At 37.3% G+C, this 24,153-nt stretch overlaps 1 protein-coding gene across 11 annotated transcripts in view; it reads right to left on the minus strand.

The window, feature by feature from the left end:
* Positions 1–24,153, minus strand: part of ptprma (protein tyrosine phosphatase receptor type Ma) — an 815,060-nt gene that overhangs the window by 77,866 nt on the left and 713,041 nt on the right. For all 11 annotated transcript variants that reach the window (XM_039754798.1, XM_039754797.1, XM_039754796.1 and 8 more), the window contains one exon: positions 21,629–21,705. In XM_039754798.1, coding sequence (XP_039610732.1) covers positions 21,629–21,705 — 77 coding nt within the window. The remainder of the gene's footprint in view (positions 1–21,628; positions 21,706–24,153) is intronic.

Here is a 24,153-nt window from a genome sequence, read left to right on the forward strand (position 1 = left end):
TGACTTGAGCTACACTGTTTACATGGCTCTGCTCCATGCTGTCACCAATCTGTTGTTTCACCACCAAGACTTAATTCTGCTTTGACTCTCTTTCTTCATAGTGAATATAGTAAAAGGATATGCAGTAGATATAGGTATAGGAAAAGGAATCGGTCTTTCTCAGTTTCTAAGCTGTGGGATGATGTCACCAATCAAATGATGAAAAATAACAATGAAAATAATTCTATCTGAAAGAAAATGTAACTGAAAAAGCAAATGAATAAGGACATGAAACTGATATTTACAACATAAAGCTTAATGACTACAGAGACTGTGACTGTCTATTTAATAGCATAGTCAGCAGATTACGTATATGGAAATTTCCAATTATATACTGGTACTTAGTTTATTATCAGCTACTGACATAATTTGCAGTTGTCTGTGAGTCACTCTTCAGCTGCAGCTCAGATGTACACTATATGACTAAATGTTTGTGGACACCTGACCATCACACCTATATGAATTTATTGCACATCCCATCCTAACTCCATGGACATCAAGGCTTTTCACAAGATTTTCGATTGTGCTTGTGGAAATTTGTGTCAATTCAGCCAACAGAAAATATGTGAGGTCTGGTACTGATGTTGGACGGGAAGGCCTGTCACACAATCAGGTTCCCAATTTATCCCAAAGGTGTTCAACAGAGCGGAGATCAGGTAAATGTGTAGGCCACTCAATTTCCTGCACATCAGACTCATCAATCCATGCCTTTGTGGACTGGGCTTTGTGCAAACAGGCACAGTGATGCTGAATTAGAAAAGGGCCTTCCTCAAACTGATGCCACAATGTCAGCAATGCACTATTGTCTAAAAATTGTATCCTTAGCATTAACAGTGTCCCTCACTGGAACCAAGGGGCCTAGCCCAAATCCTGGAAAACATCCCCAGACCATTACCCCTCCTCTGCCATGAATTTAATAGGCACTATGGAGTATGATTCTACTGACATCTGCCAAATCCATATTTGTCCATCAGCTTGTCAGGTAGTGAAGCGTTGAATCACAACTTCAGAACATGCTTCCACTGCTCTAGAGTCCAATGGCAACGTGCTTTACACCACTCTAGCTGACGCTTGGCAATCCACATTAGACTTGTGTGCAGCTGTTCAGCCATGCAAACCCTTTTCATGAAACTCTTGATGAACAATTCTTATGCAGATGTTGCCTCCAGAGTCAGTTTGGAATTCTACTGTGAGTAACGCAACAGAGGAAAGGCAATTTTTACACAGTATGTATTTAAGCACTTGGCACACCCACTTGTGAGTCAGCATGGCTTACCACTTTGTGGCTAAGTTGTTACTGATCCTAGACACATCCATTTCTCAGTAATATCACTGACAGTTGGCCTGGGTTGATCTAACAAAGCATAAATTTCACATAGTGACTTTTGGCAAAGGTGGCATCCTATGATAGTGCCATATTTGTCACTGAGCTCTTTGGTATGACCTATTCTATTGACTGTGGAAATTGCGTAGCTATGTGCTTGATTTTATGTACCTGTTAACAATGTGTGTGACTGAAACACCTGAACTTAATAATTTGGAGGGGTGTCCACATACTTTTGGCCATACAGTGTAATTGTCAATGCAATTTATAGTTTTGGCATCAAATGCAGTTCAAATATGTGCTGAATATTATTTGTTTTTTTGCTTGGTAGTCTAATAACTTCTCTTAATTAATAAAGTTGTATATTTGTACACTCAGTGTTAGGCTAGTTTCCAAGCTACTAATTTGATAATGGGAGGAGATTAGCTGTATTTACTGTATATCTATTACATCTCAATAGAGAAATCAGAACAGCTGGGATCCTCTGTACTAATACCCTCCAGAGTTTTAAAGAATTCAATTATGTCACCTCTTAATCTCTTTTTGCTGAAACTGAAAAGGTTCAACTTCTTCATTTCACTCTTTCCTTATTACTCTTATTGTGCAGTCCTGGAATCAGTTTAGTCCCTCTTCTCTGGTCGTTTTTGTAATACAGAGACCAAAATTGTACAAAGTTAATCCAGATGAGCAATGGGCTGATACTTATCAATATACAGGCCTGGCTCATCTAAAAGCACATTTTGTTAACATATCAGTGAGTAATAGAATCTCTTTGTGAACATTCATGCCAACTCCACTACATAGTGTTGACATATCCCAGCACTCAAAGCTATACAAGGGACCCTCCCCCAAAATAATTCTTTGATCGAATGTCATTGTATGACAATAAAAAAAAGAGTACTGCCAGTAATTTGGTTCCACTTCAAGCACTACAGATGAGACCTCACAAGTACATTATACTGCTTAATAACCTCCCCTGATTTGTATTTGACTCATCTGGGTACATAACCTAACATCATATTTCTTTCTTAGATAGTTCTGCACTTTGTCGGAATGTGTTCAGTGATAAGTCCTCTGTGACTTCGAAGTTTTTCTCATAAGGTGTACTTTCAAACCTTCGATTATATATATATATATATATATTATAATAAAAAAATCCTGGGACGAGACAAGACTTTTTAGTCTGGGACAAGACTGGAAAGCACCTTGTTATATTGCATGATATGAATGGTGTTATATAAATGAAACAGCAGCTAAGTGACTGAAGAACTAGATGGAATTAGGCATAGCACAAACAGTACAATAATGTGCATTAAATTCTCTTACTGCAAGGTATTTTAATGAAGTGCTCTATTCTTTATTACAATATTCTTTTCCTGAAACCTGTTGAATATAGGTACAGTAGGTATGCTGTTGCACACATATCAAGCTTATCTGGATGATAGTTGTTGAGCAGAATCCAGAAATCAAATTACTTAAAGTTATATGGTGATGAAGTGAAAGGAGATGAGGAGGAGGTATGGTTTTAAATGGGCATAACCCGGGAGACTAATGAGTCCAATGAAATATTTTCCATTCCACAAAAGTTTTTAACTCAATGACCTTGGAAGAGTTGGATTTGGGCAAAAACCAGGGATAATCGGACACTTCAGTATATAGCATACATTAACTAGAAAGTCAGAATGATATAGACAGACAGGCATAGAATTTATGGAAAAAAAATAAATGGCACAAAAAGTATCAGTAATAGAGTGCATGGATCCCTATTAATATTGAAAGTATACTGTATGAAAATAGGCTAGCTTCTAAGACCTAATAACTGCAATGTGTAAACTTCCTTCCAATTTTAAACCTGGGCTTGAAATTTTAATCTTATGAATTAATATTAAATATTCTCCACTAAATTAAAAATACAACATTGTCATTTTTGACAATTGATCACTACAGATGGGACTCTAGAAGTGTCTCACTCTGTTGATTTACATTTTTCTATTGTATTGTTTCTTTTTGCTGTATGCCACTATAGAGAATATCCATCGGATTATATTCGTCTTTAATATTTTATGAAGCACTCAGTGTCAGTGTTCTGTAAGAATGCAGAAAGACAAAATGCTGGATAAATTTGGGATAATTTGATGCTTTTCACTCATCATGTTAATGGAATAAATACAGACTCTGAATAAAAATAATCCTGTTCCACGTCTCTGAATCCTCTTTATTTAAACAAAAGTAAACTATAAACATGCATCTGTCAGTAAAGGCTTTTCAGAGTCACTCTGTGATTGAATATATGATGACTGCTGGGCTCTTAGTGTTTCTCACCTACCTTGTTGGCAAACTTAGCACAACTGATGTTCACCTTAATTTAGAATGTGCTCCCCTATTGTCTGTGAAAAGGAAATTAATTTCACTCATTCTTTAAGCCCTCCTTCTGTCAGTGTACTGTTCACAATTTAAATTTGACACAAGTAAGAAAGGAAAGTGGTAGATACTTTGGGAGCTAAAGTAAGCACACAAATTCATAAGTGTATATTGAAGAGCCGGATATATTGTATGCAATTGACAACAAGACGTTAGCTGCAGATCCTTTAAATCCTGTAGGTTGCGAGGTGGATTGCACTTGTTTTTCTAGCACCTTCCACAGATGCTTGATCGTATTGAGATATGGAGGGTTTAGAGGACATGTCAACACCTTGAACTATTTGTCATGTTCCCCAAACCATTTCTGAGTAATTTCTGCAGTGTGACATAAGGCATTATCCTGGTGAAAGAGGCCGCTGCCATCAGGGAATATTGTTCCCATGAAGTGGTGTAATGGTTTGAAACAATCTTTAGGCAGGTGGTAGGTATCAAAGTACCATCCACATGAATGCCAGGATCCAAGGTTTCCCAGTAGACCAATGCACTGAGCATCACACCGCCTCTGCCCACTTGCCTTCTTACCATAATGCAACCTGCTGCAATCTATTCCCCAGTCAAATGACACACATGCACCCAACCGTCCAAATAATGTAAAAGAAAACATGATTCAGACGAGGGCACCTTCTTCCATTGATACATGGTCCAGTTCTGACACCCACTTGTACACTGTAGGCACATTTGACTGGTCTGCGGCTACGCAGATACAAACAGAGCAAGCTGTAATGCACTGTTTGTTGTGACACCTTTCTCTCATGGCCAGCATTAAGTTTTTCAGCAATTAACTCTTCTGCATGATCAGACCAGACAGGCTAGCCTTCACTACCTATGTGCATCAATGAGTGTTGGGAACACGTTACCCTTTTTGCTGGTTCACAGATTGTCCTTGCGTGTAGGCTTTTAGTAAGTACTAACCACTGCATACCAGCAACACTCGACAAGATCTGCTGTTGTGGAGATGTTTTGACCCAGTCATCTATTCATCCCAATTTGGCCCCATTTTCACCTTTAAGAACTGACTGTTCACTTGCTTCCCAATATATCCCACCCTTTAACAGGTGCTGTTCACTTCACCTGTCAGTGGTTTTAATGTGGCTCATTGGTGTACATCAAATATCACCACATAACCTTATTAATCAGATAATAGGTAGAATTCCTCTATCTTTAACAAATTTCATAAGAATTTAGATTTTAAATAAACATTTGAGGACATGATGGATAGACGTCATATTAACATAACACAAGTATTCTTTTTATAGTCTTTGATTTGCAAAGCAATCCTATGATGTTCTGTCTTGGATTTTTGCCTAGTGGGACTACAACAGTATCTTTCAAAGAAATTGTAGCCACTGAGGATTTCTTTGCTCTTTTTTTGCATTTGTTGTTATAATTTTATTGTTGGAAAGAACAGCTTCAGTCTGAATTATAATAGCAGTATTCCTTCCATTCTCCCAGCTCATTTTTAATAAGTTCTACTTACAGCATGATATGCATTATATTTTTTGTACAGTTTTCTAAATTGATAGCATCCATATATAATTTCCTGATGGGTCTCTGTCACTGCGTGTTTTCTTTTATTTCTTTATAAAAAATGCATAATAGAGAAAAACAAGAAAAAAACAACAAAATATATGTTGTTTTTTATCGCAAGAGCATGCAGACATTCAGGTATGGTATGCATTTCCATGTCATACCTGAAGTGTGAAAAAGAATCTTCTATTATTCAATCCACACAATTTGTACAGAACAGTTGTGATAACTTACTTTGCTTTACTTTAAATGGGTGTTGTGGAGGATTGCCGACATTTTACTCCGGCCCTCACCCCCAGGCCGCCAGGAGGAGCTCTCCCGACAGCATGATCATGCCCGAGTTCCAGCAGGGCATCATGGACTATGTAGTGTTTGTACACAGCCCTGCTGGATACCTTGGGGGCCACCAGGCGTCGCTGTAGGGGGGCTTGTAGGCTCTTATGTGCCCTATAACCCAGGAGTGCGTCACGGTCACGTGACAGTAAGAAACGACGTGCTCCCGGGTTGAAGAAAAGGACTGTTTACCCTGACCCGGAAGGAATAAGGAACTGTGGACTGATTGGGCAGGAACACCTCCGGTCAGGGGCTATAAAGGACTATGGGCCAGTCCAGACACTGAGCTGAGCTGGGAGGTAGGAGGGCGAAGTGTCTGGGCGAGGAGGAGAGAATATTGTAGTGTTGTTTTGATTTCATTTATAAGTAGTGTAGAGTGCTTGGTGCACATTGTTATTATAATAAATAATAACTGTGGACTTTTTACCTGGTGTTTGGAGTGGTACCTGAGGGTGTTAGAGGTGGACCATGACTCTATCTGCTACAGTGTTTAGGTGCAAGAGAATGTATATTATTTTGGGGTGGTTAAGCAGAAAATAATCTTCTTTATTCATCTTTCCTGTTTAAGTTACTGTACATTTATTTTCTTCGCCCTCTTTGACCTGGTTAATGTTAGAGGAATGTGGAGCTTATAGTTTAAATTAGCCCTAGATGAGATATTAGTTCATAAACAGTGCCAGTGCTAGATTTTTTTGCACCCTAGGCCAAGGCTTATTAGTGTGCCAATCAACTGTTCGATAGCTAACCCGTGTGGTTGGGTTTCCTCCCTTTATGATCTGCACCCTAGGTGAATACCTAAGTCGCCTTAATGGTGGTGCCGGCCCTGATCATAAAACTTCACATCTGGTAAGCAGCTCCCAATAAGCAATGCCTCTATACAACACCTTCGGTTGACAGCTGACTTCACAAAACATATCCATACAAACACTGGGGGAACATGCAAACTTCACAAAAGAAGTATTCAAGTTACTAATCAAATGGACTCTGATTATTGTAAAGCTGTTAAAAAGTATGCATATAATGTAGCTTGTTTGTTAATATATAATGTTCAAGTTCAAATTCAAATCTATTAGTAGTAGAAGTGTACAGAGTAGAAATCGCTAATATCTTTAAAGAATATTTGTGAGAAAGGCTGCTTGTTGTATTTTGTAAAACTGGCATAGGTTCTACATTTAAGTTATCATTTTGTGAGATTTTATATTCACTCTTTATCCATATGTGTATGTTCACACGAGGGCAATATTTTAGCTGTGTTTCAGATCATTTTACATCAAGAAATTAAATTTGAGCCTTCATCAAAAAAAAAAATTTTAGATTTGGCAGCATTTTCAGGGAAAGGGTGAGGAAGTTTAAACTCTAATACTGTGCTGAAATACCAAAGCAGCAAGACATTACCAACATATAAAGCAAGCATATCTTGTGCAAGGTCAGACAGTAGTAATCTTCCATATTGGCACCACCACTTGGAAAAAAAGAAGATCAATCAGAGGGTGTATAGAATGAAAGATGGGAGATATGTTACCATTCAAAGTGGTTGACTGTAAAGACAATTGGCAGCTTCTTTATTGCCTTAAGCTTGGGTACCACATGTCACCTAGAGGCATTGTCACTAGCCATACAGAAAAACATTACACCACGATTATGCACAAGCAGAAACGTAGATAGCCACAGCCAATCATAATGGAGTTTGTAAAATGGAGTTTTTTAGTTTATTAAATAAGATTCATAATATGTAATTTTTGTGTTTCATTTTAGATAAAATGTAGCTTTTAAGTGAATAAACTGTGTGATCAAGAATATGGCTATACTATAGGGCTTATAAAGGAAAACTAGCATGGTTTTTAACTGTGTGCATTTAATCAAGAGTTTAGAAAAAATGTTTTGGTAAAGTTAAATGAGGACAAAGGAGAAGAAGTGCCGAGAAGCAGGCGATTTGGCTCAATGATGACATCATACTGTCAGGGACAGATGAGGGATGAGGGAGCAGATACAAGTGAATGAAGTATTCAGGGGGCTAGTAAGAAAGGTACAAGTTTTAGAGTCAAGTATGGAAACACTTGAGAATAATGATCCACTACATCTGTTATTCTTTTGAACCATCACCTAAACACAATGGAGGGAATAAATATTTTTTAACACAGCATTAATTTCTGGGATGCAAACAAACATGCTAAAACAGACCTCTGGAAGAAATATGCAAACATACAGCAAACATTAGAAAGAAGTTTTCCCTGTTACATTTAAGTTCATATAAGCTAACCAGTCTGTTTATTCCTGTGAGAAAATGTGAAATGGGGGCATTTGGAATTTTGTTATTTAACTTGTTCCTCATAATTAGCTTAATGTAACTTATAATTGACAGAAGAACAAGACCTATTGTGAATTCATAATCATTCGTTTTTTGGCTAATGTCAGTTACTAAAAATAGCCATCAAGCCACTGTATAAAACAAAGCACCTATTGGTTTGACGCAGACATATATTCAGCAGTAGAGGTTGATGGACATGAGTCAGACAGTATACCTACATTCAAAATGGAGAAAATGATACAGGGTTTTAACAAGAGAACACCGTACCTGCTATAAACAGGTGAGTTATGAAGATACACTAAAAACAATATCCTGTCTAAGGAGGGAAGTGCAGTGCCAGCTACGAAATGAAAATGCAGATTGATCAACCCTGCTTCATTATGGCACATCCTTTTAAGGAACACCTTTGTTGCATTAAGAAGAATAGAAGCTTTAAATTACCCGACATCTCTCTCTCTCTCCTGGATATACTGAGGCAAAGCTTTCTGTTTTGGACACTAATTTAAATCATTCTGGTTCTATCTTTCTTCTGATTTTTACTTCTAGTATTTAATGCCAGGTTTCTCTGAAAATAAACATAACTCATGATTAAATAACTGTTTTAACATTTACTCACTAAAACTTGCGTTGTTTATTAATATCACCTGCCCAAGATGTGCATGTTCGAGTGATTCATAATTGAATAAGTGATTCATAATTGAGCTCTTTCAAAGACAGTTATGTGGATTTGTTGGGGTGCATCTTTTATGTTTGTTTAAGGTGTGAGTTGTGCTCATTCTGTTAGAATTATACTGCCCTTTACGGGGTAACATAGTAGCCAGCTTCTAACCTCTGCTAAGGTTTTGAAACTGAGGTCACCAGCCTTTATGGTTTTGCTTGATTTGTGCAGCTGTATCTGGGGAAGTACTCATGGACTATGATTCATTGGCCTTTGTTGAGGTATTGTTGCTTGCTCTGTTTTGAAGCTAAGGTCATCAGCCTGGGCCATATTCCTTAATTTAATTTGTGTGCTTTGGAGATGAGTGATGAGTGAATGTCATGGATTGTACGTGTAAATCAAGTCTAACAAATTAGGCATTTCCAGTATTACTGTATCCACCAATATAAAAAGAACCATTCCTAAAAACATTTACACTGCAAAACACAATAAATATACATTCACGTTGGCTTCTGGCTAAACTATCACAAAAATATTCCACTAAATTGAAAAAGGCTGGCAGAAGAAATCAGTGGTGCTGCAGACATGAGGACAGCAGTAAAGTACGTACAGTATGTGTATTCATGAAAACACACAAAAAACAATTGTTACAAAAATCACAGCACAAAGTACGCTCATGCACACACCAAAAACCCATGTACATTTGCTAAGTTTAGTACTGCCATTAAACTTAACAAAGGTGGCACTTGGCAGCATTTTTCAACTGTGGCAAGAGGTTACTTGAGCATACCCAAAATGCTGGTGCTACCAGTGTTGCTGTTTTCAGCTGCCAGCCTGACAATTAATAAAGCTCTTTTCAGTAATGACAAGGGACAGTTTGTGACATGTTTTCAATTACCATTAGAATAATTTCTTACATGCATAAATACAACATTTTCTCAAAAAATGTATACTTATAATATTTTCTGTGTTATTAACAGGATGTTTATTTTTAAATTACTGGATATAAAGCAATCAAAGGGGATTATCAAATATGAAATTTGAACAAAATGTGCATCCCTAATCCAAATAATGGCTATTGAAAAAAAAGAAAACAAAAAAAGCTTTTTGGTACTATACATCCTGTGTATGTGCATGAAAGGCACTTCTGTACAGCTGTAACATACCGCAACATATAAAACCAAAGGTGTAGCAAAGTAAGCTCTGTGGATTCCTCTCTTTATGACTTTCTCTTCAAAACACACTTTTTCTCCTTGACTTCCTTATAAAATTAATTCACACATGCACATGCTCACTATCACCTTTTCTTTTACAGAATTCCTCAGAGGTCCTTAATTTCTTGGTTTTACCTTTGAAAATGTTATTCAGCCCAAAGCAAGACCTAGCTGCATTTATTTAACTTTTGAATTTCATGGGCTCTGACTACATAAGAAATATCTTGTAGTCTATAGCTGTCAATCACTGCTGTCCCTTGAGCATCAACCCACCGTGTTGATAAGGTTGCATTTACTGGATACACCATGATTAAATCATAGTCTTGGTCTTCTAAACATCGTTCTTCAGTTAAAACAAATCCAAACCAGAAATAACCCATTTCATAAAGTACCTTCTCACAAGATGTGAAATGCACAAACATAATGTTCTGATCTTAACAGTAGTCTTAAATAATCTGATAAATTCTAATATCAGTGTAAAACTTAGTTCTTTGTGGGCTGTTAAGGAATGATGATTGCTGTATACATTATGTTACATGCTGACATTGATATTTCACTTGTGTTGTGGTGTGCATGCTTCATCAAATGAAATTCTGTGCAAATGATTGTTTAAGGTGTCACACACACGTGCAATTAGGAGACAACTAAAGGGCCTGAATAATAGTAATTCAATGCCTGACCAGGGGGCGGCAGGGTGCACTAATTTTTTCTCTCTCAATTCCTTACAGAACATTCTTGGAAAATCCAGCCCAGTTCTGGGGCAGCCAATGATGTCACTTCCGGTTCCGGACCTGATGACATCACTTCCTTTCCTTGCATTTAAAGGCCGCCATTTTAAGGCAGCAAATCAGCTCTGTTTTGGACTCAGTCTTGTGAATATGTCTGTTCTGTTTAATCAATTTTGCAGCCAGGAAATATTATATGGGTGGCTGCCCCAAACCTTTTCAATGACTCTTTGTCGTTCTTGTGACAAAGGCAATAAAATAATTTTCTCTCAAGGAGTAAAGCTGCATTTCAGCTGTTTTCCTTCTAAGTCATGCTTGGACACATTGTATTTATCATTTATATAACACATTTTCTGCCTATTGTCTTAGCTTAGCTTCTTAGCTTCAGAGTCACATGGAGCTGGAGCCTTTCCCAGCAGCAAAAAGTACAGTTGGCAGAAAACAGCCTAATCCTTCACTAGGCCCAGTCACTTATAATAGGGCAACTGAGCATCAATAACTAACCTAAAATGTTGGAAAATGGATGGATGGATGAATGCTAAAATGACTAACTGGAGGTAATTCTTAGAGGAACATCAAAACTTCAAACATCAGAAATGGTACCTGTTTAAAGTAATGATACAAAAGACAGTTGTATGCTTAAAAACTTTAATTTATCAAGCAAGCACCCTTAATCTGAGAGCTGATAAAATACACCTACACTTACAAAGTACTCCACATAACCAGGGAAAATTGTGAACTGTTCACAAATATTGTAGCAGTTTTTCTTTTGGGCATCAGAGCTACAACAACAAACAAAATTAAGGCTAACAACATCATTCTTAGCTTCTTTTTTCCAGACTCTGTGGGTTTAACTTGGAAGTGGAAGTGATGAGTAATATGCAGTATGGGGAAATAATTTTCCTTATGTTGAGAAGCATGTCATCATCTTAAAGAAATTTTTCAAACATTGTCCCAGTGGAGGAATAAGATACAAAGTACATCTGAGAAAGGCGTTTGCAAAAAGAGACTGTTTTTTGCTGTTCAGGAAGCCCCCAGAGCCCTGATGAGGGAAACTTGTCACTCTGTATCTGAGCACCATTCTATACAGGCATCACAGATGGAGAAACTGACATTACAAGACATTGCTGTACTACCAGGACTGTATAAACAGTTTGAAGAAATACCTCCAATAATCACAAGCTGTGAGAGACTCAGCAAGTCACAATCCAAGCACGATGGTTCCTTTTTCAGCAGCACAGTGTGTTTGTGATCCTTAATTAACTTTTACTACTTGCCCATTTACTCATTTATACACCTTCTAATAAATAAATGATATAACCTAAGATCATTAGGTTTTCTGACATGTTAACATCAGACACCTGTGTCTAGATGACCCTGGTAGGGATCAAGTCCCAGTTTTCAATTAAGAAGACAACCTAACACGTCAGACCATCAAAGAGACACTAGAAATATTACAATGAGAAAAGGGTTTTTAATCTGTTTTTTACATTGTCTAACAAAGAGAGGTTGGGCAGCCAGCTGGTCTAGGTCATCAAAACTATGACTTTGTCAGATTCTTATAACTGAATGTGGACCCCCAGAGGTTTATTTTTTTCAGAAATACTGCTAACAAGAGTGTTTGCTTTCCTCTCCTCTGTTGTCAGCTAGCAATATTTCAGTAAGAATACTAATGGACTTAATATTATGATTTACTTATATTTATCTATTTGAAACTGCTATGTTTTATTGTTTGATTAATTATTGTTTGATACAACGTTGTGTGTTCATGTAAGTAAATGTTGTATGGTTAACATATTGTAATTATGGATTGTGCATGTACTTTGGGAGCATGCTGTCAGTGTATAGCATCACACTGAAATAAAATACACAGAAAAAACCCCGCTAGCCCACACAAGGCTAATTCAAATCCATAGCTATCTCTAGATCCTCTCTGTTGTCTCTGTAAAATTACTAAGGACCCCCCTCTTTCATATGTCTATGATGTCCAAGACAGTTAGGGCCTAACAGGGAAAGGCTGGCCCTGACAGAGAATGGTTCCTCAGTTGCCCTCCTCAATGGATTAACAATGAGCCATCCATCCCTGCCTATTGTATTAAGACCTTGTTTCTGGAACCCAGAAAACACTCAGCTCAAGCACAATTACCTGCCAACAACACCATATGTGATCTTAGTATTATTGAACCAATAATAAATTGAAATTTAGGCCACACCTTTAGTTTCACCTTAAGCTCACAATTCTGCACCATTTCAAGCATCTCACTGACTCTCATAGTTTTGATGAATGCAAATGGTTTCCTTGTTGGTTTAGGCCACTTGTTATGCTCTGTACTTGTATCTGCTATACTTTTTGGAACCTGAGAAACATGTAAGTTTTGCTTTTCAGTAGCTCAGGGGGAAAAATGGTGTCCTGGTCTGCAGATGTTATAATAACCTGTTTAAATCATGAACTTGATGAGAGATGGCCCAGTCTACTAGAGCTCTGGCTAGAAAATATTGCGACCAATACTCTAAAAAGTAGCATGGTGGTGCAGTGATCAGTGCTGCTGCTTCATACATCATGCTTCCTGGGTTTTAATCCTATGCGTGGTTGTTGGCTGGGTGTAGTTTTCAAATTCCCCCAGTTTTTGTGTGGATTTTCATCTAAGTATTTCAATTTTTCACATTCTCAAAGACAAATATGCTAGTTCTGGTCCTGTGTGAGTGTGGATCTGAGCGAGACCTTGCTCAATGATGGTCTGGTGCCCCATCCATTGCAGGCTCCTGTTGGCCGATTAGGATTGTACAAACTGGATTAAATGGGTTTGATAATATATTTATGAATGTTTATGTTGACATTTAATTTGTTGAATATTGTCTAATGTTAAAAGGCAGTTCTTTGTGTGTTCTTATGCTTTATTAATTACATGAGTGTTACCTTTATCTGAATAATCAACTGAAGTGATATGACATTTTGGCACCCCAACCTCACTCCCGTGTTTCCCACCTCAAGGGCTTCTGGAAAGTACTTCTTAATTTCCATATGACTAGGTAGCTGCAGGTTGTCTAATCAAGCACTGCAGACTCATTGACCATCCCTAAATTGAAATGAGACCCTGTGCAAATTATTTAACATGCTTGTACTCCTCCTACTTCAGTAAGAAAGTGTACATATGGAAATTGCAAAGCATATGCATGTTATTGAAAATTATTTTAAATGTAAACTGTAAACATTAGTAAGTACAGTACACAATTCACCCACATAAAAGTAAGTAAATGTGTGAAAAGTACTCTTTATGCATGTGGTCTTCATCAGGCTGTATCTAGTAGTACAATTTCTAGGCCTTCTCTCATTGTTTACTGCGTAAATTGAATATGACAATTATGGACTCCACAAAAGAGATGTATGAACCTGCCTTACAGTTTTGCTTTGAATGAGCTCAACAGGCCCAACTGGCTGGCCCGCTATCACTACACCTGAAGCTAGTGTCATCCCTAAGTCACCCTCTGTGTGTGCTCCAATGCTTCTTGTGCTGTTGGACTTCTGAATTCAATAACAAGTAGAAGAAGAAGCCTTTTACCAGAGGGACAAATCAAAAGTAACTAAAAATGTTATTTAAAAACAGATTTTAAATCTGAAATTGTTTAGAATACTGAATGAGTAAAAAGGGGGAAGACAAAGTCATAGTCTTGAACCAACAGTAGTAACAAAAAGAATACATTAAAATTATGTTTATTACACAAAGAAATACACAAGAAACGTGTATGGTACAAGATATAGAGGATTTTTAAGAGCTTAGATAGGGCAAGCAGCAGGTTTAAAAATCATTTGTGATAATGATAAAAAAATAACGGTTTTGTCTGGCAACATCTTGAGACAAAAATGAGATATGTGCAAGTCTAGGAAATTACAAAGTGAAGTATTTTTCTCAAGTGCCTGATCACGATGTAAACAAATACAAACCCATCCATGCATGCACTAATTGACAACAATGAATAGAATTAACCATTTGTAAATGTGATGCCAGACATTTGCAGGGCACAATACTGCACATATTATTCAGAGTTGTCAATTAGTTCTAAATGCACATTTTTGGAGAAACCCATACTGAAACATGAACATTATGCAGACTCCACTAATCATAGTTCCACCATGCCTTCCAAATCCTAACCTGTGGTCATTTTATGGTGTTTAAAAACATAATGAAAAAATGAAGCCCTAGATACACAATATTATTAGAACTAGGATTATATGTTCATTAATGGAATATGCTGCTGAGGAAACAGAATGAAAAAGTCATGGATCAGCTTTTATAGTCAAGATTTTAGGAGTTGTGTGAAAAACTCAGAAGGGGACACAGAAGGAATGTGCTAACTCTGCACAGGTAGTGACCAGAGTGGGATCTGAGTACAGGACGCAGGAGCTGTCAGGCAGCAGTGACAACTATTGTACCACCATGCCACTATAAGTAAAAAACTTTCAGCAAAATAAAAAAAAAAAAAATAAATCCAAACTTTGATTCTACTTTTTGCAGTTACTTATTAAACACTGTCTTGACAATAGGTAATATGCAAGAAACAAAGCCTGTGCTGAGCCTTGTTTAGTCTTCTTCAACGCCTGTAAACGTGACACTACAGACTTGAATGCTAAAAGAACACATTTGTACTACTGTCCTTATTAACAAATCAAAGAGCTGTGTTGAATTATAAACATGCACTATTCCCTTGTTGTGTTTGCCCCTGTCATTTTTATATTTTCAAGTCTATGCAAGAACAGTTTAAACAATTTAAACATGTAAATATAATTATGTATGTCTTTTAATTTTAATTCTGTATGACAATGAATGTGTGTATGTAAGTTTTAGGCAAGATATTCCCTCTTACATTGTAAAGAATTCACAACTAATTATGAAGTAATATGTCAAAAATAAAAATCTTATCAACTCAGTTTTTCATTTCTCATAAAGATTTTTTTTTTTATAAATTCAGGTAATATATGAATGTAATAATGAAAAGAATTTCATTAAAATACATATACATATCAGCAAAAGAAACAGAAAAGGTATTTTAAAAGATTCTTAACAATCATGCCTAGGACTGAGCTGTTCCTAATTTACACACCAAGTGCTGTGCTCTTAAAACGATTTTTTATATCTATCCATTAATCCATTTTATAAACCATCTATTTCTTCTTCTGGATTGTGAGGACCTGATGTAAGGAAGAAACCCACATTGTGCTCAGTGAAAATCCACTTGAGTCTGCAGAGGGCATATAAACTCTATACAGACATGGAACTAAACCCACGTATCACCATTATCCAGTTTGCCATAATGCCAACCAGAGATTTTCATAAAACCATAATTAAATGCCATAGTTGTAATGTAACCCACTCAATCCAATTCAGCATCATGAGAGGACGAGAGCACTATGCATAAGGCAGGTAACAGCTCTATAGAGGATACCAGAAACAACTGTGAGAATTTAGAAGAATGCATTTCTCTGCATATGCAACTATTGATGAAGTGTGTATTTTATTCATAGCACACACATGATTTCTGAACTGTCATTCTCTTACAGGTCAAAAAGGAGCTTAAGTCTATCCCAGCACAATCTGACACGAGGCATGAACCAATCCTGGTTGGGTGGGTGGCTAGTCCATCATAGGGTACAATCACAAATACTGTACCAGCACACTCATTCATATTCAATTCAGTTTAGTTTTATATTATTATTAGGGGAGAAAACTGGCATAGTGATTAGCAATACTGCCTCACAGGCGCAGAGTCCTGCATTTGACTATTCTCTCCTAACCAGGAAATTCTGATTCTTCTCCTATGCCTCAAGCATATGCAGATTCGGTTAACTTGAAACATGTGCATGAGTGTGCCCTATGCCAGTCTGACAAACCATTCAGATTTAGTTCTTGTCTGCTACATAGTTGTATCAAGATGAGCACCCAAGTCCTAGAACTAGATTTAGTGAATTTACTAATGATTGGCCATTATTATTATATTAATAAAAAGATATCTGTAATTAGCCCTGCGGTGGGCTGGCACCCTGCCCGGGGTTTGTTCCTGCCTTGTGCCCTGTGCTGGCTGGGATCGGCTCCAGCAGATCCCCGTGACCATGTGTTAGGATATAGCGGGTCAGAGAATGACTGACTGACTGGTTGATATCTGTAATTAGATTAGTTCATTCTTCATTTGCAAGTTTACCTTATCAGCCTGTCTCTGGGATTTAGAAGCAATACAATCCATTTAAAAAATACTCATATGTGGAGAAAACTTGCAGACTCTCAATAGATAGTAACACTGAAACTAACATCTCAGTGTGATTTGCCCTGCATCACTGAGCCAACAATATCTTTAGTCAAAATTTAATTAAAACATGGTTTACACTGCAAAAGAATTTAAAATGTATTTCATTGTGTATTAGGTCACTGATGAAACATATGTGGTCTTCCAATAAAAGAAAATTGTAGCTGTATTGTTATACAATGTTGAGATATGAAGGCCCTATGCAGGCATGTAACTTGAATGACAACTTCACAGAATGCATTAGATATGTCTGGACGAGAACTGGACACTGCATTGGTAGGACATACCAACAATTAATGCATTTGGGGATGGTGAGAGTCTGGGCAAGGAATGGGTTAATGCTGTAACTATGAAGAAGAAGCTTCCTATACTGCCCTCACACAGTCAGGTCTCAGCAAAATCCTACATGACAGGCAAATGAGTGTATATTCTGCTTGAATGACATCTTCCAATAGCTGAAAACCAAACTGCTTGTGTGATCTCTACTTCAAACCAAGAAGCTTCCTAAATGTTGAATCCTGCCAATTTATGTCAATGTCTTCAAACACCAGCCCTAGAGTCATAATCAGCAGTAGACAGGACTTTGAACATCTAATCTTAGCAGCAGTTAAAACATCTTCCTGTCGCCTTTGGTGCTACTTTCACCATCTCTAATGTAGAAAGACATTACTCTGCAAATCAACATTTCTTTTCAGCTGGATTACCATGAATACCTTCCATCAATATGTTTGTGCATGAAAAATTAACAGTTTGCAACACAATCAGAGAGGGAATCTGGAAATCCAATTGCCTAATAACAATAAAAGAGTATCTAAAAAAACTAAAATAAAAAAGAAAACAGTGTGCAAGAGCCCCACTAGGCCTTGCAAAATATAATTTCTTCTATGACTATTCCACAGTCACTTCAATACGTTCTCCCTTACTCTAGCCATTGTCTCTTCTCCAAGTCCATTGTCTCTCTGTCGGAATATTAGTGCACCACTTTACATTCTCCAATTAAGCTAACCTTACCAAACCTTTGGGATGTGGGAGAAGATCCAGAGTACCTGCACAAACACAAAGCGAATATACAAACTCCACACAGAAATGAGTCAAACATAGTCTGCCGGAGCAACTAGGCATCTGGGATAAGTACTGTCCTACTGAAACACCCTGTATTGTTACTAGACTTGGTTCTGTGGTGTCAAAATATCTCAGACCTGACCCCTTTTTTATGCTTGCACTCTGGCACTTTATTTCACATCAAAAACAGGGATGCAGGAATAAAGCAGTTAATGCTATGTAGCAGGCTTGATAGTGACCATAGAAGAATGGCAAGAGTGTAACTAAAATGGGGAAAACCAAATTACCCATCTATCCATCCATTATACAACCCGCCACATCCTAAATACAGGGTCACGGGGGTCTGCTGGAGCCAATCTAAGCCAACACAGGGTGCAAGGCAGGAAACAAATAAAACCAAATTATGATTCAGCATTTTTTAACGGTTTCAGTTATAGTCATTGTGTGAGCTTGGAGGTCTAGAAAATTACTGTTGCTCTGCCCTGTTGTCCCCATGCATAATTTTTACCAGAGCTTGATATTCTAGAGGCTTCAGCCCCATGCGAAGACAGGAGTTGTGGTGAAATGCTGATGCTTTGGATGTTTGGTATGGAGATGTGTCCTACACTGATGAGTCTCTTATTGTGAACAAAGCAGTGTTTGCTCTTTTTGGTTGTAGTGTAGACAATTTCACTATGTGATTTGCAAAAGAACAAGAAGTGAAAGACACACATTAAATACAAACCATGCCACTGCATGTCTACCTGAACAATTAAAGCATGCTTTTGTCTTAGAATTAATACACATACTGTATAACATAGCTTAATAATGAGTCTTGTATTTTTTTGCTATAATATAAAGTGTACACTGATGGGTGTAAATAATTAAAGGGTGTGCATTTGGTATGAAAGGCCCCACCTGCATTATGAATTCACATGCTGCTTTGAAGATAACTGTAAAGTATAGTAATGACAAGTGATTGCAAATCACTGCATTAGGAATAACAGAGTTTTGCAGACATTAATATGCAAACAGCTTGCCGGTGAATGTGGCAACATGCCAGGCTGTTGACAGAAAATGAAAATAACATTTACTTTGTCAACATAAGCAGTAGGAGGCAGGGAATCAGCCTAGCACTTCACAGCAAGCCTCCCCGCTCTGCAGCATTAACCATCTGAGAATTAACACCAGCCTACCCAGACAGTCTACTGGAAAAGCATACTTATGATAGGAATATGCTTTAGATACAGATGGCTCTAAAAGCAACAAGGATACAGAAAAGGGTGCAAAGTGTATACTTCACATGTTACGTCACATCGCTGGAGTAAGGGGTACATTGACCAGTTCTTGTAACTTTCTTAGACTGATCATGTATTACATGAATAACAGAACAAAACAAATTAATAAATAAATGTACACTTGCAGAGCTGAACTGGGGTTAATAGCAAATAAAAAAGGAAAAATAAATAAATGAAAACTCTGAGAACTTTCCATAGAAAGATCATCCATTTTGAGTTTCTCAAAGATGTTGGATGTGATGAATGACAGCACCTTACACACTTCACTAGGAACAAGTAGAATGCAGTGAAAGGGGAAGTTGTAGCTTTACATATACTGGCGTTAAAGTGGCTCAACAGGAGGCACAGGAGATAAGTTTCTCACAGCTCTGGAGACTTGGAGTCAATTCCTGTCTGTCATCAACTATGTGGAGTTTGAACATTTCTGGCTCCCAAAGTAAGCTCTGTTATGTTATTTAAGTGCCATCTTAAAATTGGCCTGCTAGGGGTGTGCATCTGCTGCCACTCTACATGACCAGAGAAGAGATAATTAAATTGAAAGTAAAAACAAGAGTGAATGACCTGGAATAACCTGACCACTAGGTGACATCTCAATTTAGGGTCCTGGGCCTGCAATGTGCCTGATGCTGCTGGAGTGGGCTCTGGTCACAGAGACCCTGGACTAATTTAAAAATATTTGATAATGGATTTGAATTACATAATACTTATTCTTTTTAAAGAGATTCTAACAGTGAAACCTGTTTATTTAGATTAATTTGGTGAAAAAGCTTCACGTGTGAAGAAAAAATGTCCATTTTTTGGAGGATCTCAATCTATGGTGTTCTATATTCATGTACATGAGCCCCCCCACATCTGTTCAGCAGAACAATAAAGTGTGCAGCTGGCTCCGATGAATTATCTGTTGCATTGCAGGTTAGCAAGCCTCCGATTTTCTCTGTCTCAAGGGAATTCTTCACAGCGCTCCAGCACTGATGGCACATTTATCACAGTGCTTTGTGAATTACACAGACAGTGAGTCCCTTATGGGTTTGCTTCAGTTTAATCCCCAGCAGTTCTTTTGTTTTTCATTTGCATTTCAAAACTGTCTCAAGTTGCATGAGCCATGAAGAAAACACCCAGATACGAACAGCATGTTTTGACTCCTCTGCTGGTAATTAACATTGCAGTGTTGCCCTTATATTTTAACACAGACAGGAAAGGGAAAGGGAATAAATGAGACACTTCTTCAGATATATCCCACCATAAAATATAAAATGAAGGAGAAAAGTATAAGTACAAGTATATTGTAAAAGTTTACCTAAAAGCCTACTAAGGCTTCAATTTGCTCTCCAAGGATAGAAACTGAAATATATTCCATTAGAAGTCTCAAGCAAGGCTGATAATATTAAACTCAAATGATGGGCTACTTCAGTATGTGAGATATTTGGGCTATAGGCTCACTTCAAGGCGGCATTGCCCCCATTTGATGTGAGCCTTTTTCTTGTTTTGTTTTTTTTTCTTCATAACTTATTGGCGTGTTAAATGGCATGACTAATTTGACCCTGTTATCAACTGATGTCCCATTCAGGCAGTGTTCCCACTTTATATGCACTATTGTTAGATGAGTATTCAGAAGCCATAAACAGAATAAGTGGTCTTAAAAATATATGCAAGTTGGTGGCCATTTCAATACAAAATCTGTGATAAAAATTACTGGAAGGAAGCGAAAAAATGGGGAAAGTCATCTACATTCAGAGCTAAGTTAATGGGCAACTCAATGCCCTTTTAGGGAGCAAGGGTATGTGTGACAGTGCCCCATATAAAATTAACCCCTGTCTTGTGCCAAGTGCTCCCATGATAGGATTATTTAAGCATAGGTTAACTCTCTTTACTCATAACTGAAATGATTTGAAACATTTATACTTGAAACAAAGAACTGTGATAACTCAGTAATTTGCAGATCTCCAGCATTTTGTTTAATCTAACTATGCATATGCAACACTTTTGTCCGACTGGCCATAATATCGGGGGCATACAGGGAAGTGAGGTGGGCACTGAAATAGCAGAAGGTGCTGTTATTTTCTTTGTGAGTATTAAGTAGTGGATTGATTTGCTTTTGAATGTGTCTTGTCTGAGTTCAACTGGGTAAAAAATGGCGTACACGTCTGGTTTCCCTTTAAGCAATGCCAATATCCTGATGTTAAAAGAAAACAAGAGAGGTAATTATTTATTTCTAGTGCACGAAAAACTGTTGTTTTTTACTGGTGACTTCAGCATCATCTCTTCCACATAAGCCACAAACTATATCTGTACATACTGTAAATATATGTATATACATGCATAAAAAATATTAGCAATATGCAGGAATGCAGATATATGGCACAACCCTAACAAACAAACAATAAAAATCAAGAGGAAAAAAATCAACTTGACCTTTAAGACAAAAATTTACTGAAATACTTACATCAACATAATTTGCATTAATGTAATCAGAATTTTGTTCTCCCTCAAGGGCTTGCAGCCTGACACGGGAATGATCATCTAAAAATGGAAAGGAAATAAGCACAAATATGAAAACCCAAGCTCCTGCACAGTTGAAAAACAGTCTACTGTGATGACACTTCAATGGTTTATTCTAAATATAACCGCCCCACGTTCCTGAAATAAAATGCTTAAAACCGAAGTCAAGTTTTAAATTTATGTTAGTATTTATGACACAAACATATCATATATACAGTACAACTTTATAGGAATGAAAAAGACAAATTACTAACCATATGATTTTTGCAAACCATAGGGCAGTCCTGATTATCATACTGTATCAAAGTGTGGCTTAACTGGGTATCATTCAAGTAGAATAACTAAGTAATGTCTTCAAGAAATTTCTACTTCTTTGGAAAATAAACAATCCACCTCATCCATGTGTCCCAGCATGCCATAAATACATAAATACTGGATACTGCAGTGATTGGTTTCAGGTTTCAGGATAGAAATTTATACCCTCTCCTTTTGCCTGCATGGCTTTACTACAGGTATTTTAGTCCAAAGACCAAGGCCAATGTCCAACAACATGAATGTAAAGTGGACTGGCATCTCCTTTGTGTCCTGCAATAGACAAGCATCTGTGAAATTTGATGAAATATACGTTATGGAGTTATCAATATTTACTATTGTACAATGCACTATATCTTATCCCAGAGACTTTCACTGCCACAGCAGCAGTGCAGTTACCTTTTGAGTTGGTTGTGTGCGTGAAAGGTCTTTTTAAATGTTACAACAAAAGCTGAAGAAGCTACGCATATGGGAAGACTTTGCAAGGAACTATGCTTCATACTTTACTTATTTGTGCTCATTTTCAACAACTACAATTTGGGTTAACACTGCAACATAAAGATTGTATATCTTGCTTAGATTGTTTAAAAAGTAATCTGCTCCTCTAAAAAAGTGATATTGAAAATATGTATCCTAAACTCAGCTGGTGACTATTGCTTCTGTTACGTTCTTTTATTATTTACTCTATCCTTTATAAATTATGTAAAAACTGTAAGTCACAGTCACATGAACAGTATTCATACTTCCTGTTGATTATAAATAGTCTGGAAATTCCTAATCTCCACATAAAAAGAGAGATTACTGCTCTGTGTATGCACACACGTAACACAAAATATAAACTTCCTGATTCAAATTCTGAACAGAAAATAAGTTTCTTGTACACCTCCATTTCAGAACTGGTTCCTGTTTTGCACCGTATGCTGCTCAAAGAAGCTCAGATCTCCACAACTGTGTAATGCATCAAAAGGAGTTGAGAAATAAAGAGTATGACAGATTGAGAGATATATATTTTTAAATGACAAAATACTAAACATAACGCTAAAAATTATTTAGTATGCCTGAATTTTTCAATTTTAATTGTGTTGGATAGAACATATGGAATGTCTTCTGTTTCTCTGGGATTTTCTTGCTTGTACCAAACAAAGTAATTGCAGGTGAGGACAAGTAAAGTGTGAACACTTTACAAAGCCAGAAAAACTGAAAAGTGTACGTAATGCAAATACAGTCATATGAAAAAGTTTGGGAACACCTCCCAGCCTGCATAATAATTTACTCTACTTTCAACAAAAAAGATTTCCTAGGGACATCTGAGTACTGGGGTGTTTTCCAAACGAAGATTTTTAGTGAAGCAGTATTTAGTTGTATGAAATTAAATCAAATGTGAATAACTGGCTGTGCAAAAATGTGGGTCCCCTTGTAATTTTGCTGATTTGAATGCATGTAACTGCTTAATACTGACTACTTGAAACACCAAATTGGTTGGATTAGCTCGTTAAGCCTTGAACTTCATAGACAGGTGTGTCCAATCATGAGAAAAGGTATTTAAGGTCAATTGTAAGTTGTGCTTCCCTCTGACTCTCCTCTGAAGACAGACAGCATGGGCTCCTCAAAGCAACTCTCAAAAGATCTGAAAACAAAGATTGTTCAGTATCATGGTTTAGTGGAAGGCTACAAAAAGCTATCTCAGAGGTTTAAACTGTCAGTTTCAACTGTAAGGAATGTAATCAGGAAATGGCAGGCCACAGGCACAGTTGCTGTTAAACCCAGAAGGTCTGGCAGGCCAAGAAAAATACAGGAGCGGCATATACACAGGATTGTGAGAATGGTTACAGACAACCCACAGATCATCTCCAAAGACGTGCAAGAACATCTTGCTGCAGATGGTGTATCTGTGCATCGTTCTACAATTTAGCGCAATTTACACAGACAACATCTGTATGGCAGGGTGATGAGAAAGAAGCCTTTTCTGCACTCACACTACAAACAGAGTAGCTTGTTGTATGCAAATGCTCATTTAGACAAGCCAGATTCAGTCTGGAACAAAGTGCTTTGGACTGATGAGACAAAAATTTAGTTATTTGGTCATAACAAAAAGCGCTTTGCATGGCGGAAGAACACAGCATTCCAAGAAAAACACCTGCTACCTACTGTCAAATT

The sequence above is a fragment of the Polypterus senegalus genome, chromosome 5 (assembly GCF_016835505.1).
Source record: "Polypterus senegalus isolate Bchr_013 chromosome 5, ASM1683550v1, whole genome shotgun sequence".
Classification (NCBI taxonomy): domain Eukaryota; kingdom Metazoa; phylum Chordata; class Cladistia; order Polypteriformes; family Polypteridae; genus Polypterus; species Polypterus senegalus.